General features: G+C 55.5%; 1 protein-coding gene across 1 annotated transcript in view; it reads right to left on the bottom strand.

Annotated features, from left to right (window-relative positions):
* Myo15a (myosin XVA) overlaps nt 1-14,829 on the bottom strand; it is a 56,730-nt gene that overhangs the window by 20,957 nt on the left and 20,944 nt on the right. Inside the window, exons 21-49 of the mRNA XM_015503488.2 lie at nt 14,578-14,702; nt 13,996-14,113; nt 13,541-13,716; nt 12,591-12,675; nt 11,863-11,916; nt 11,681-11,762; nt 11,474-11,604; nt 10,994-11,089; nt 9,520-9,755; nt 8,665-8,846; nt 8,258-8,330; nt 7,880-8,071; nt 7,138-7,298; nt 6,931-7,025; nt 6,300-6,420; nt 6,077-6,144; nt 5,923-6,000; nt 5,563-5,743; nt 5,327-5,459; nt 4,875-4,977; nt 4,639-4,711; nt 3,331-3,452; nt 3,041-3,100; nt 2,538-2,613; nt 1,887-2,002; nt 1,677-1,795; nt 760-790; nt 407-522; nt 123-195 (exon numbers count right to left, since the gene is read on the bottom strand). Of these exons, the coding sequence (XP_015358974.1) occupies nt 123-195; nt 407-522; nt 760-790; nt 1,677-1,795; nt 1,887-2,002; nt 2,538-2,613; nt 3,041-3,100; nt 3,331-3,452; nt 4,639-4,711; nt 4,875-4,977; nt 5,327-5,459; nt 5,563-5,743; nt 5,923-6,000; nt 6,077-6,144; nt 6,300-6,420; nt 6,931-7,025; nt 7,138-7,298; nt 7,880-8,071; nt 8,258-8,330; nt 8,665-8,846; nt 9,520-9,755; nt 10,994-11,089; nt 11,474-11,604; nt 11,681-11,762; nt 11,863-11,916; nt 12,591-12,675; nt 13,541-13,716; nt 13,996-14,113; nt 14,578-14,702 (3,276 nt within the window). The remainder of the gene's footprint in view (nt 1-122; nt 196-406; nt 523-759; nt 791-1,676; nt 1,796-1,886; nt 2,003-2,537; nt 2,614-3,040; nt 3,101-3,330; nt 3,453-4,638; nt 4,712-4,874; nt 4,978-5,326; nt 5,460-5,562; nt 5,744-5,922; nt 6,001-6,076; nt 6,145-6,299; nt 6,421-6,930; nt 7,026-7,137; nt 7,299-7,879; nt 8,072-8,257; nt 8,331-8,664; nt 8,847-9,519; nt 9,756-10,993; nt 11,090-11,473; nt 11,605-11,680; nt 11,763-11,862; nt 11,917-12,590; nt 12,676-13,540; nt 13,717-13,995; nt 14,114-14,577; nt 14,703-14,829) is intronic.

Here is a 14,829-nt window from a genome sequence, read left to right as displayed (position 1 = left end):
GGGGGGGGGGGGGGTGTCCTGGAGGGTTTTAGAGCTGTAGGGTCTTACTCTGGACAATCTGTCCTGGGGATGGGGAGGGGCCCCCCCTGCACCAACATTTTACAGATGGAGAAAATGGACACCTTGGTGAAGCAGAGCATGTCCTCCAAGGTTCTGGACTCCCGGCTCTCCTTGGATTTCAGCCTGAGGCCATCCCTGTAACAGGAGGTGGGCACTGCTGACCAGCTCTGCCTCCCAGTCTTTGGCTACATCCTTTTCCCACTTAGGAATGTTCTTGATCCAGAGGCTGAGACATAAGGTGGGCCTCGAACCTTGGTGGCAGCCTGTCAACCAGAAGGGGGACAGCCAACATCCGCTGCAAGAAGCCCTCCTTTGTGTTAGGAATAGGGCTGGGGCCACCACTCACTGAGGTTGCCTCCGAGGGTCCCGGAAATACTTCTGGGCAAATTCAAGCATTGTATATGGTGGGAGCGCCAGGGTGTCTTCTCCACGGTCAGCAGAGCGGGCCCTGACTGAGGGACCCTTTAAGAGAAGGGAGAGAGAGAAAGAAGGAGGAGGGGAGGGGAGGGGGGAGGGAGTAAGCAGATATGAGCTAGAGCTAGCAAGGCCTGTCCAGCCACTCCCCATTTGTCCTCCTGTCACAGCCCATTCAAGGCAACGCCTGGATGATAGAACCCAGACAACCCAGACGGCCTCCTCTGCCCATGCATCTGAACCCACCTGAACCCAGTGGACTTCTCTCCAGTTTGCCACACCCACCTCCTGCCGGGCTGCCCCCGCCTTTGACACACTAGGCCACGCCCCCACGAACTAGGCTAGTTCTTGCATAGCATTGGCTGATCCTGCCCCTCACTCCTAAGTTTGACCTGACTCTCCCTAATTCCATTCGGTAGCTAGACCCCCGTCCCACGAGCCTGGCCCCATCCCACTCCAGGTTGACTTTACCTACCGGCCAGCCCAAGGCTGGTCCCCTACCTTTGGTTCAGGTCGCATTCAACTGACCCCCACCCTTCCCTACTCCATTTGGTCACAATTCCAACCATCNCTTCTGTTCCTGTAGCCCCATCACATTCCTGTAGCCTCACCCGACACTAGACTCCTGGGACCCAAGGACTCCTGCCTCTGACTCCCAACAGTAGATTCTGCTCATCTCCTACTACCTTTTAAACCAGTGCTCTGGCACCCTCCCTTGGTCCCTCAGTCCAGCCTCCCAGATTTTGAACACACTAATCTTTTTCATGCACCGACCAAATTCTTCCCATCCTTCAAAGCAGGGAGCTTTTACCCAACTAGTGATTAAGACTCTTTCCTGATCTCATGTTGAAAGGGATAAGTGAGACAGGGAAAGAGTTGGAGCCCTCAGGTAGGTCTCAGGGCTGGACTACCATTTCTCTTTTCAGCTGCCTCAAGACTTGGTGGCTTGCAGCACCATTTGCCCCACTGCAGGGAGTCTTGGAGTGGAGGCGGGGCTGCTGTGTGGCCCCAGAGGCAGAACGAAATGGGCTCCTAGCTCAACCATTTCCTGCCCACCTAAACTGAGGCAGGTAACTTCTATCTCCAAGACCCAGTTTCTCCATCTCTTATATGGGCATGGTATAGAGCCTGGCACATCATAGGTATTTAGAAAGCAGAAGATGCCAGTCCGGAGACTGGCCCCACATCTGCCTGTCAGTCACCTGTATGTACGTAGGACCTGCAGCTGCCCACTGGCCTCCTGGCTGCCCTTGACCATCCGCAGGAGTTTGATGCCTGTGTGGGACACCGCTAGGATCTGCACACCAGTGCCCACACTGCCCTGGATTAAGGATGAGGGGCATGTGAGGGTCTTTTACCCTCTGTCCTGAACGCTCTGGGCAGGTAGGGAGCGGGCAGACAGGGGTTCGCACCGTGGCGGGGAAGAGACGGGAGAAGTAGACCTCCCAGCTGTCTCGGGCAGTGCTGATCACCGCCCGCTTCACACTCTCCGTTACCAGAGGCCGCTGTGTATCCAGCTGGTTCTGGGCTAAAGGAGGCCAAATCTGATCAAGACCCCCCTTTTCACCCTTCCCTTGCCAGCCCACATCTGGGAGATCAGGAAGGAAGACCGACATCTGGCAAGAAGATAACTCGCCAGGGGACTGGGGATGTGGCTCAAGTGGTAGCACGCTCGCCTGGCATTCGTGCGGCCCGGGTTCAATTCTCAGCACCACATACAAACAAAGATGTTGTGTCCGCCAAATACTAAAAAATAAATATTAAAATTCTCTCTCTCCCTCTCTCTCCTTCTCTCTCCGTCTCTCTTAAAAAAAAAAAAAAAAAGATAACTGGCCAGTGTGGAGAATGAGAAACTGAAACCCAGAGATGGACACGATGTGTCGGATATTGCCAACCCTGAACTTGCAGCCTGGCCATGTAAGAGGCCATAGCAGAGCAAGGAGGGGCGTGTCTGGAGGCAAATTGGGGCTGGGCTTGTTAGCCTTGGTCTCCCTCTGGGAAAGGGCTGGCCAGTGGCTCTGGCTGGCAGCCCATCAACAATTTCCCCCCTCCCCCTGCAATACCAAACAGGGCCTTCATTCTGAGCCGCTCGTCCTCAGTGATGCGCAGGCAGGCCTCAGAGAACGTGTCATGCAGGATCTATGGGAAGAAGCCATGATGCAGGTGATACCAGGGACTTCCCCAGCCCGCTGTTCTGTTCTAGGTGCATGGGAACGGAGAAGTCCAATTTTGTAGTCGTGGGGTCATCGGTAAGCTGGATCGTCTTCATAAATCAGAGCTCACTTACAGGAACCCTCTCTCCTCAACTTTGCCATCTATTGGGGGAGCTGGGTCTTCCTAGACCTCAGTCTCCTTATCTATCTTGTGTGTGTGTGGAGGGGATGACTTAGATTTGACCTCTGAGTCCTTCCTACCTTAGACCCACTGACCTTATCCATGGGAGAGGGAGATTGTGTAGAACAGCTTCCCAACCTCTAGGACCCCAAATCCCAGAGTGCAGGCTGCTAGTCTATGGGCCCATTACCTTGCTGAGTATACTGGGACAGAGGGGAAGAGGGGACATCACCTGTCGGAACAGGAGATCTAGCTGCACAGGATGGTTGTAGCTGTCCTTGGGGTAAAACACCTGTGGGGGTAGGGCTTCAGTGAGTAACTGTTCCCTCCCTTGCTTTGCACACGGCCCCCCCAACCCTAGCCACAGCCGGACTCTCCCCCAGCCTCACCCCTGGTTCTAACTCTGACTCCTAGCTTCAACTCTGCCCATCAGGTTCTCTCTCCTGGGCCAACTCCCCGACTCCCTCCACTCTCCCATTCAGCCCTTTCCCTGGCTCAGGTCTCCTGAGCCTGGCCAGGTACCTCTTTGCGCAGGAAGATCCGCCAGGGGGCATCCTGGTAGCCGTAGAAATTGGGGTTGATTAGGCAATGCAGCCGCGTTTGCACAGGTTCCTCGGGGGGCTCCAGGGATCTTGAAGGCTGCACTGGAGAGTGCAGGGGAGCAGGGGAGACACCTCTCAGGACCAAGTGGGAGAGTCAGGGTGGAGTAGGGGACATGGTGGCAACCTCATGCCAAGAAAGGGGCCAGGGCAGATTCAGTAGGCACAACTGCTCACATGGGCACACTTTACAACCCAATCCTTTATTCCACAGATATAGAGAGCACCCAGCAGCCTGCACTAGGGGCCTTGGATGCCCTAGTGAACAAGACAGGCAGGCACCTGCCCTTGACTTCAGTCTCATGGCAGGTTTGGGTGGAACAGAAAGAACAAAGCTCTTACTGCTAGGAGCTGGGGTGGAAGTGGAGCAGCGTGATTTAGGAAAGTCTGGGGAGCTGAATTTTGAGGGTCTTTCAGTCCAAGTCCTCTCTGAGGACATTTGAGCTGAGCCCTGAATGACAAGAGGGGGCCAGATATGCAAAGATCGCAGGGAAGAGCATTCTAGGCAGAGGGGAGAGCAAGTGTAAAGGCACTGAGGTAGGAGGGGCCTTGTTGTTTTCAGGAACAGAATATACAAGGCTCTGGTGGGAGGAGATGAGACTACGGAGGTGGGCAGATAGATCATTCAGGAGAACCTCAAAGAGCACAGTGAAGAGCTTGGAGTTCATTGCAGGATCCATTTGGAAGTCTTTGTTTGTGGGTTTTTTGCTTTGTTTTGCAGTACTAGGGATTGAACCCACTCCTGTGCAGCAGGGCAAGTGCTCTATCACTGAGACACATCCCCAAACCCATTGGAGCGGTTTCTTAAAGTCAGGGACACAGTGTGAGTTGATCTGTAGATTTTTTCAGGTCACTGTGGCTGCTATGAGACGGGGCTAGTAAAGATCAGGGTTCCCGGTTGTGGTGGCAGGAGGCCTGCATTGATAGCCCTGTTCTGACACTTTTTTGAGCTGTGTGACCTTGGCAAACAATTGAAATTCTTTTTGCCTCCATTTCCCCATCTATACCATGTAGGAACAAATGGTACTGCCTTGATGGGTTTCAGTAGGATTAAATGAGACCAGGATGGGCCTGACCTAAAGTTAGGGTGATTTAAATGCTAACACATACAAGGCTCAGGGACACAGACACACATGCCTCCAACATACAGAGACTCACCTGTGCTCACAGAACCACTCACACACTTGGACACCCCGCCTGCTTGCCCCTCCCTCCATCCTGGCCCTCTCACCTGGAGTGGGCCCCATGGATGGCCTCGGTGCACTGGTCACTGGCTTCACTAGGGCCACCGTCTCTCTGGACACCTGTTCTACCCCAAAGAGAGTGCTCAGGGGGCAACCAGCAAACCCCACGGAGCGAGTAGAGGCAGGGCCATGGCTTGTAGGAGTAGCTGGTTTCTGAAGTTCCCCTGGAGGCTCCTCTTTGTCTCTCTCCCTGCTGGGCGCAGCCCCCCACCCTGCCTCTCACCTGGGTGCCAGGTGCTGTCCCTAGGTGAGTCATCTGGCCCTTCAGGAGCATCAGGGCCTCCTCATGGGGGTCTGGCCGCTTCACAAACACCCTTCCATCCTTCCTGCTAGGAAGAGACGAACCAAGCAGGGGTGGACATTGAATCTCCCCTCTCCTCACCACATTTTTACAATTTGGTGGAGAGGATTTCCTCCTCCACCAACCTCATAATTATGAATAACAACCCAGAGAGGATCAAGACTGGCCTAAGGTCGCATAACCCTGCTGAGAACAGCAGTCTGGGCTTCCCTTGGCTCCCGGGGCTCATCTGGACCCATTGGCATGAAGAAACTCCCTCTGTGGAGGGAGCTGGCGGTGGGGGGCACTGTGGGGGCTGCAGGCAGGTGCACGGGAGAGTAGACATTCAGGCACAGTGGGTGACCAGGTCCCCTGGGTTTGAGGGCAGCGCTGACCTTAGGGCCTCGGGACGGCCTCCTCCGGGCAGCTGCTGGCACTGCCTGATGATGCTTCTGATCTGCTGGGTGGGCTGCGGGAAGTGCTCTGAGTTGAGCGTGGAGTAACGGACCAAGTCCCGGGAGGGTGAGGCTGTGGATTGAGGGGGAGGGTGGGGGAGAGGATGAGCCTACAACAGACAGTCACAATCCCACCCCTTTCCCGGAAAGGCCCCCAAACTGAGGTGGACACTCACGGATTTGTGGAGAAGCCAGGCCCTGAGCTAGAATGGGGACAGCCACGGGCTTGGTGGGGAGCCTTGGGGCCTTGGCTGAAGGGGCTGGGGCCGGGGACTTTGGAGTGGAGTGCAGGAGTACAGGTTTGGCAGGGGGACCAGTGCCCACAGACTTCGGCTGTGCCTCTGGTGCTAAGGGTTTCTGCAGAGAACAGGGCATGAGATGGACCAGACCGCTCTCAGGGACCCTGTCTCTGCCCCACATGGGCCATGGGGTTTCTGGGCTCAGAGAGGTACAATGATGTCCTGGAGCAGCACAGCACTCCTCTTTCCAGCTGGTGACTCTAAGCAGCCCCCTTACCCTGCATGGGCCAGGCTCACCTCTGGGGGTAAGTGTCTCAGGGCAGGACTAAGAGGCTGCTGCTGGAGTGCCATGGCCTGTAGGGTCATTTCCCGGGCCTGGGAAAGAGCCGTGGTGGTGACTAGGCAGGTCCCTAGTCTGCCACCCACCCCGGGAAGTCTGTCCCTCACTCACCAGCAACACGGCCTGCTTGTGGATGAAGGCCTGCTGCAGAGCCAGCGTGGAGGCATCCAGGCCTGGTACTGGAGGAGCCGAGAGGGGGCACGGGTAGACATGGGCAATGCACCCTGTCCTCCCACTCCCACCTGTGGCTGCCTAGCACATAAAGGTGCTTGTAGGCCAGTGAGTGGCCCCAGCCCTGCCCCACCCTGGAACCACCCTAGTGAGAGGCACTGACTTGGCTTTGGCTTTGGCTCTGGGGGTCTCCTGAGGGTGTCTTCAGGACCACTACCGCTGCCTCCACCAGGCTGGCCTCCCCCTTTCATGCGGTAAGCAATGGCTGTTGGCTTCTCCAGGTCCTGGGGACAGCGGGTGGCTCGAGTGACTGCCTCCTGAGGCTCCATGGCAACCGGCACCTGACACCAGTCATTTCCTCCCCCCAGGGGGACCTCCCACTGGCCAAGTGTCTGTATGACTCCTGGGTCTCTGCCAGTGCAGGCCCCAACCCGTCCTCCCCACAACCATCTCTCTAAACTGAGGCTCAAAGAGGAGCTAGGCCCTGCTCAGGGCTGTGTATCATCCAGGGACTGCTGTGGTGCTCCGGAAGTCCCCAGGGTGAGGGGACCCGGGGGACCCAGGGATCAAGGTCATTCACTCCCACCGGGAGCTGGCTTCCACTGGAGGTGGTGGCATCTCCAGCTGTGAGGACACCCTCATATTTTCCTCCCATGGCCAACACAGACCCAGAGAGGACACAGCACCCCATGACCCTGGCTGTGAGAAGCTCCCGTGTCATTCTGGGCACAGATGTGACTCAGGGGTACACGCTGAGCCTGCTGTCTATCTGCAAATGCTCCCTCTGTCCCTACCGCATCCCCGTAGGACAGCACGGGGTTGAAGAGGCTGTCCAGGTAGCAGTCAAGCCCCTTATGGGGCACAGCGGGCTCTCCAAGGCTGTCCGAGTCTGGATGGGGGGATATACAAAAAGGGCAAGTTCATTCTTCCTGTTGGTCTCCACCTCCCCACGGTCTCCCGGGTTCCCTCCCCACCAGTGATGGTGGCCATTGCTGATTGACCTTGGTGGGTGGCTGTCTCTCTCTGGGCCTCAGTTTCCCCACTTGTACCATCCTCATTGTGGCTGCTGTACCCATCAGAGTCAGGTACTTCAGGCATGGGATGCTGAGGCTGAGGCCTGGGGGGTGTATCCTCATCTGAGTCCCAGCTATTCCCAAAAACCCTGTTAAGGGGGAGAGGGGAACACACAGCAGCTAAGAGAACCACAGCTCTACCAGAAGCCCCCTGACATTTTCTGTTCCCAGAATTGGGTGACTTTCTTCATTTAAAAAGCAGAACAGCAGCCAGGTAAACCCAGCGACTCAAGAGGCTGAGGCAAGAGAATCACAAGTTCAAGACCAGCTTGGGTGACTCAGTGAGACCATCGGAAAATAAAAATAAAAACGGCTGGGTTCAGTGGTAGTGTTTGCCTAGAATGTGCAAGGCCTTGGGTTCCATCCCCAGCACTTACAGAAAAAAGAAAGAGAGAGAGAGAGAGACAGACAGACACAGAGAAAGAGAACACCACTGGGCACTGTGGCATGCACCCATAGTCCCAGTTACTCAGAGGCTGAGGCAGGAGGATCACTTGAGCCCAGGAGCTCGAGGCCAGCCAGGGAGGAGAACACAGTGAGACTCCATCTCAAAATCAAATACAAACCACCACAAACCCCTCTAAACTCAGTCTCTCCCAAGAGTTAGGCAAGCAGAACCTGCTGCCCAGGAGAGGCCATCTGTGTGAAGGTGGCCCACGTAGCTACCCACATTCTTGGGCATCCCCTGCCAGCCATGGGCCCTTCCGTGCCCACAATGAAGTAGGACTTCTGCCGAGGGAAGTCCCTGAGCAGCTCCAGGTCTGACACTAGGTCCAGCACGTAGTCATGGCCAGCCAGCTCTGCCCACTGGACACCATTCTTCATGGCCACTGTCCATCCTCTCCAGCCTTCAGCCAGGCCCCTGGTGACAGTATGTGGAGAGATGGAAACGGGGCACCTACCTAGGGGAGACCCTTGGATATGAATCAAACCCCAAGCATGACCATGGTGACCCTTAGGACCCTGGGGGACCTGGCCTCTTATCCCTCCCTCCCTCCCTTCTTCCCAGGTACAGAGATGTGCTGGGTGGGGTATTCCAGGATCCCACCTGTGCCTGAGAATGTCTCCTGCCACCTCTTCCCCAGTACTCCAGGAGTGCACTGGACAAGAGAACTGGTCACCTGGGGTGGTAGCAAGCGCTGGACTCAGCCTGGGACATCTGCAATTAAGTCTCGCAGGGCTGCCCTGCTTTGCCTTCTCCTCCCAAGCCTCCCAGCTCTTTCCCTGAGTCCCTGTATCCAGGCTCTCCCTCCCTGCCCATATGGGTTCAGTTCCTGTACCCCGTATATCTTTCCTGCAGAGGCATCTCTGAGCAGGCTCCTTGCCAGCTCCAGAGCCTCTCAGGACAACTGTTGACCCCAGAATGGGTGACTAAGCCCAGCGGACTCCAGCTGCCCCTCCATGAGGGACCGAGGGCGGACGGGCAGAATGAGGGGTAGGGACAAAGCAGCTTACCATTGAAGCAGCTCACATCCAGTGCCATGTTGGCCTTCTCATGGGTGGTGATCCACTCAAGCTGGGTCGGTGGGAAGGTGCGGGCAGCCCCTGAGCCCTGCTGTTGGGCCCGGCCCATGGCCTGCATGAGACGGTGCTGACACACTGCCTGGAAGCCATTCTGCCCATAATCAGACACAAACCTGATGGATGGGAGGGAGTCAGAGCCTAAGGGAGGTCCAGGCTGGCCCAGAGCCCTAAGGTGAGGTTGAAAGGGTCCTAGGTTTCAGTCCAAGGTCTGCCCTAGTCCTTTCTCTTGCAAATCATGCTTTGCACCCAGCATGACAACACCCAGAACCGTTGTCATGGTTGCGTCCACACAGCATTCACCACCTGCCTGTCTCTGTTCTAAGAACTTCATCCTCACAACAGCCTATGAAGTATGCACTACTGTTATCCCTCTTTAACAGGTGAGCCAATGGAGGCCCAGAGAGGTGAAATAACTTGGCCTAGGTCACAAAGCTCACCCATGACTGAGCTGGGATTTGAACTCAGGCCTCTCAAGTCTACTTTTCATGTTTCTAAAGCGCCCCCATTCTTCCCCATGACCCGAGAGGTCCATGCTCTTTTCCAAATTCGCCATGCCCTGGTCTTGCCTACTTCTGGGTCCTGGAAGTCCCTTATCCAGTCTGACCTGACTCTTACCCTCTGCAGTGAAATCTGTCCTTCCTCTTGCACTGGGCCCAGTGGAGACTGAGCCCAGCCCAGTGGAGACTGGACCACATCAGTGCCCGTGCCTCCCCGCACAAAGATGCTGCTCCTGGTCTGCCCTTTACCACAGTCCCATCCACCCTGGCCCCTCCGGGTCCCACTCACTTGAGGAGGAACTTGTCGAGGCGTGAGGAAGGTGCGAAGCCACTGAGACAGGCAGCCAGGAGCAGCCAGCCCCGCTCGGCATTGTGGGCATTGTGATTGTGCCACACCTGATTGGCCAGCTGGGCCAGGATCTCGTCCCGTAGTTCAGGCATCGTCAGCCCCTTCTGCACGATGTAGTTCCCCAGGACGTCCTCCTGGGCACCGTGCAGGTGGGGGTCGCCCATGAAACGCAGGATCTGGCCACAGAAAGACTCTCCTGGGCCTCTCAGAAGGTTATTCCTGCCACACCCCCATCCCTCCACGTGCACCTCTCCCTTGGGTCCTCTGACCATAGGAAAGTACCTCATAGTACAACGTTAACTGCCATATTCTGTGCCAAATGACAGGGCAGTTCACCCCGACTACGGGAAAGGTTAAGATTCAAAGCACACCCGGGCGCAGCCTGTAATGCTAGTGGCTCAGGAGGCTGAGGCAGGAGGATTTCGAATTCAAAGCCAGCTTCAGCAATTTAGCGAGGCCCTAAGCAACTGAGCGAGACCCTGTCTCTACATAAAATATAAAAAAGGCTGGGGATGTGACTTGGTGGTTAAGCGCCTCTGGGTTTAATCCCCAGTACAAAAAAAAAAAAAAGATCCAAAATACATATTGACTTCCTATTCTGCTCAGGAACCTTCTAGGCGCCCCACACAGCCCCAGTAACCCACCTGTTCTCCTGGCTTCCGGCTGGCTCCATACCTCCTGCTAGGCCTCAAAGGGTTCTTTATTTTTTTTAATTTTAATTAATTCATTCACGGATTTATTTATTTTTATTGATGTTGGGGGGGGGGTTAAACCCAGGGGCACTTAACCACTGGGCCATATCCCTAACCTTTTTAAATATTTTATTTAGAGACAGGGTCTCACTGAGTTAATGAGAGCTTCGCTAAGTTGCTGAGGCTGGCTTTGAACTTGTGATCCTCCTGCCTTAGCCTCCAGAGCCTCTGGGATTACAGGCATGTGCCACTGCCCCAACCTCAAAGGGTTCTTTATAATACTTGGATCTGACCATATTGGGTTCTTTCTACCACTCAGATTGACCACATCACTCCCAGGGAGCATCTTCCTGGACTCCTGTGGTCCTTGGGATGAAATGCAAGCTCTGGCTCAGCAATCAGGTCCTCAGGAAACACCTCCTCCCTCACCCTCTTAACTCTCTGTTCTGACCACAATAATTTCCTCCTCTCTTTGTGCCTGTTGCACTCTCCCTGCAAACTCCCTCCAGCTCCAATGCCATCTCCTGCAGGAGGCCTTCTCTGACCTTGCCTGGGGCTAAATTAGAGCCGTGCATTCCTCTATTCCTGATGTTGGTCACTGGCAAGGCTCAGGATCTGCCTCCCCGCTCAGACTAGGAAACCCTTGAGGAGAAGAGTCATTGGTAACCCTGGGAGGCCCCAGTCTAAGGCAGCCTTTCTGCCAGGAAGCCCAGGCCCCATACCAGCTTGAAGATGCTCACGGCTTCTGCCTGGTACTCGGCTGGCAGCTGCGTGAGGGGCATCCTCAAGGGCGCTGTCAGCATCCCAAAGGCAGGTTCCTGGGGGGCATGGGGAAGGAACAGAAGGAGGCAGAGCTGGGGCTGACAGGCACAACTGGACCCACTGCCCCCATGCCAGGTGGGGGCACAGGAGCCCCTGAGGCAGGGCACTTGTCTCCAACACCCGGATGGGGAAATGGGGAGCTGTCAGGGTGCCGATGGTGGCTCTTGGTGAGCTGGATGAGGTCTTATCTGGTTCCTTCCCAGGAACTTAGAGCAGCACTGATATGTAGTAGTTACTCAGTTTCTAGAATATTCCAAGACTGGTTGGTCAATATCTCTGCCTTGAGCTCTAGAGGACCCTCACTATCCCAGCCTGTCCCAGGGTGAGGACAATGTCAGATCTGATTGGTCAGTGTCCACTTGACCTATGCCAGCCCTTACCTTGAAGTGGCACCGGACAAACTTGGCCATGGGGTAATTGTTGATATCCAGGGGCAATTTGACTCGGGGCTCGGCCTGGAGCCGGGGAGTCCTCACAGGGGCCACACAGGGCACTCTGGCCAGCCTGAGGCCTATGGAAAGTGGAAAGTGTGAAATGGCTATTCCCTTGTCCCCATACCTTCTGCCCCCTGCCCAGTGTAAACACACCTGCCACAGCTTGCATGAGCCCAGCCAGCTCTGCTGGCACCTCCAGGTGCCCCACAGCCACCACCTCCCGCTTGCTCAGCTCCTAGAGGGACAGACAGCAAGTGGTGAGGGCACCGCCTGCCACACCCCCGCCTGCCAGCCTCCCTCCCTGTCCCCTGCGGCCACCCAGACCCCACACCCACCTCCTGCTCCCGAAGCCGTGCCTCCTCCACCCGGTGCCTCTGCTCTGCCCTCAGCTGCAGGACAGCAGATGGTCAAGGCAGGGAACAGCAGGCAGAGGCGACGGTGGGCCCCAAGGCCCGGGCCAGGTTCAGGCCAGCATGCACAAGGCAGCGTCTGGCCTGAGAAGCAGGGGGCAGCTTCCCATAGTCTGGAGGCTACTGCTCCCCTTTCACAGAGGGTCAAGAGAAGACCGAGGTGTGGCCAGAGAAACAGAGGAGACAGGAGGACAGCCAGAGACCGTCAACAGCGAAGGGCAAGGGGAGAAAACCTTCGGGGAGACCCGCGAAGGAGGATTTCTGAAAAGTGTCCAAGCAGTGCGCAGTGGCATCTCTCCTCTGCTTAGCCACAAGACCTTCAGTAAAGGCCACGCGGTTTTCCCATGCTTTGGGAATGAATGACATTGATTTTTCCGGTTGGTTTAATCAAAGTTTAAGAGCCAGACCGTATTCAGGGATGTTCAGGTCAACAAATTCTAACCTCGATCCATTATTTGAAGACCCCATTGTGAACCCAGCACCAGGCCAAATCCTTCACATACAATATCTCATTTAAACTTCTGCACAACCCCAAGAGGTAGATGGGAAATTGAGGCTTCAGAGGGGGCTGCTCAGGAGCGGCAGAGCAGGGATTTGAGCCCAAGACTGAGGCTAAAGGTCAGGAGACCCCCAGAGAGGGCTGGCACCTGTACCTTGAGGTAGCGGCGGCGGTTCATGTAGGCGTGAACCAAGGACCGGAACTTCATCAGACTCCTCCTCATCTGCTGATAGCGCTGCCTGGCAGAGAGGGTCATAGATTGGGGTGACAGGGTGACCAAGAAGTAGAAATGCCCCTATCAGTCTTGCCTAGCGGACAGTGCCTCCATTACACTTTGAGGTCCTTTGGCACAAAGGGAAACTGGAGCTCAGACAGGGGCAGTGATTTAACCAAGGTCACACAGGAAAAATAAAAGTGTTTTTTTTTTTTTAATTTAGTTGTAGTTGGACACAATATCTTGATTTTGTTTATTTTTATGTGGTGCTGAGGATCGAACCCAGGGCCCTGCACGTGCCAGGCGAGTGCTCTACCACTGAGCCACAACCCCAGCCCCAAAATAAAAGTTCTTTTTTGTACTTGGGATTGAACCCCGGGACACTTTACCACTGAACTATATCCCTGTCCATTTTTATTTCTTCTTTTGAGATAGGGTTTCACGTACCCAGTGTGGTGGCACACACCTGTAATCCCAGTAACTTGAGATAGGGTTTCACTAAGTTACCTAGGCTGGCTTCAAACTTATGATCCTGAGGCCTCAGCCTTCCGAATCGCTGGGATTACCGGTGGGGGCCACCAAGTCTATCCCACAGCAAATTAAGTGGCAGGGCCTGGATTTAACCTTCTCATTATGTTATAGTCCCAGAGTCCCTGAGATGCAGGGTGGGGCCCCTCTCTGCTGGATGGGTTCTCCCACTTGCCAGTCAAGAGGGCCTGGGCATGGGTGGGAAGGGTCTCCCCCAAACAGGGACACAGAGACTCTGATCATCCTTCCTTCGGAGGCCTGGCTTGCACAACTCCACAGCTTACTACTACGTGGGTTCAGGCACAGCCTCTCCCAGCCCTGAGTACAGTCCTGCAGGTAGTCCTCCCTCCCCGGGGACATACCTGGCAAGGTAGCCTCGTGCCCGGCTTTGCAGGAGGATGATCTTACGGCGCAAGGAGCGGAAACGCCTCTGGACAAGGAAGCCCCGGAAGCAGCGCTGCAGCGTGAGGGCTGCCAGGTGCAGAACGTGCTCCCGCATGCTCTCCAGCAGCTGGTGCAGATGCTCCTTAAGGAACAGCTAAGAAGAAGACACAGAGGAAGGTGAGAGCCAGGAAGCCGGAACCCCACCCCCACCCTGCAAGTCCAAGGACACAGAGGGACAGGGCAGACGCCAGAAGCAGGGCCAAGTTCAGGGAGGTGAAAGAGAGATCAGTGGTGAATCAGGCAGCAAGAGCTGCCCGAGCAGCGGGACCAGCATTCTGTACGTCCAGCCCATCTGGACTGACTCTGGGACAGGACTCTTTAGCTTGGACATGAAACTTGAGGTCACTAAGGGCTGAGCATGGGCGGCACTCACCTTGCTGACCCCGACGCGATACATGTTGGGCATGACTGTGCACAGACGGCTTAGCACTGACACGCACATGTCCCCGTTAGCTGGCAGGTCGGGCTTGAGGGCCACCAAGCAGCGGTACCTGCAAGACCCACACTCAGACTGAGGTTGAGACCTACCACAGATGCCTGATTGACCCAGGCTTACGACCCTCAACCCCTGGGTCCAGAAGCCCCAGTCCCAGCGGTAGCTCTACTCAGGTCATCTGAGCATCGGCGAGTGGTACTCTGGCCTCAAGGCTACTTCTAGATATCAGAAAATCGGGATAGAGATCTCAGTAGAACAAGATGTTCTACTGCCATCTGCTGGAAGCTTGTCAAAATAACTTAAAATCACACCTCTGTGGAATCAACACAGAGACAACTGTGAAAAAAGGCAAAACTAAAAATACATTTACCATATAACAGCTAGCAAAAGTCTTGTGTAGTGTACAACGTGAGCGACTGTGAATGTCAAAGTCTTATGCTCTCCGGGCTGTGGATTTCCAGGGCCACAGGGGTTTGGGTAAGGGTCTGTGGAGCTTAGGAACTATTCTGATGGAGGTACCTGTCAACGAACATCTGGAAGGGAAGCCGCACAGGAAAGCCTTCTTTGCGGATCCGCACAGTCTCCAGGACCCCTGAATAACGTAACTGCGCCATTACCACGTCTGGCTCAAAGAGACCTGGTTCCTGTAGAGACGCCCAGAGAGGGACTCTGCTCACTCGTGTGCAAAGGCACTGTCCATGATGAACTGAGCAGGTAGACTGAGCAGGTGGTGGAAGAGGCCAAGCCATCTGCTCAGGGTCCTCTAGCACA

The sequence above is a fragment of the Marmota marmota genome, unplaced genomic scaffold (assembly GCF_001458135.2).
Source record: "Marmota marmota marmota unplaced genomic scaffold, marMar, whole genome shotgun sequence".
Lineage (NCBI taxonomy): Eukaryota > Metazoa > Chordata > Mammalia > Rodentia > Sciuridae > Marmota > Marmota marmota.
Note: the sequence above shows the minus strand (reverse complement) of the source record. Positions and strands in the feature narration are given on the sequence as shown.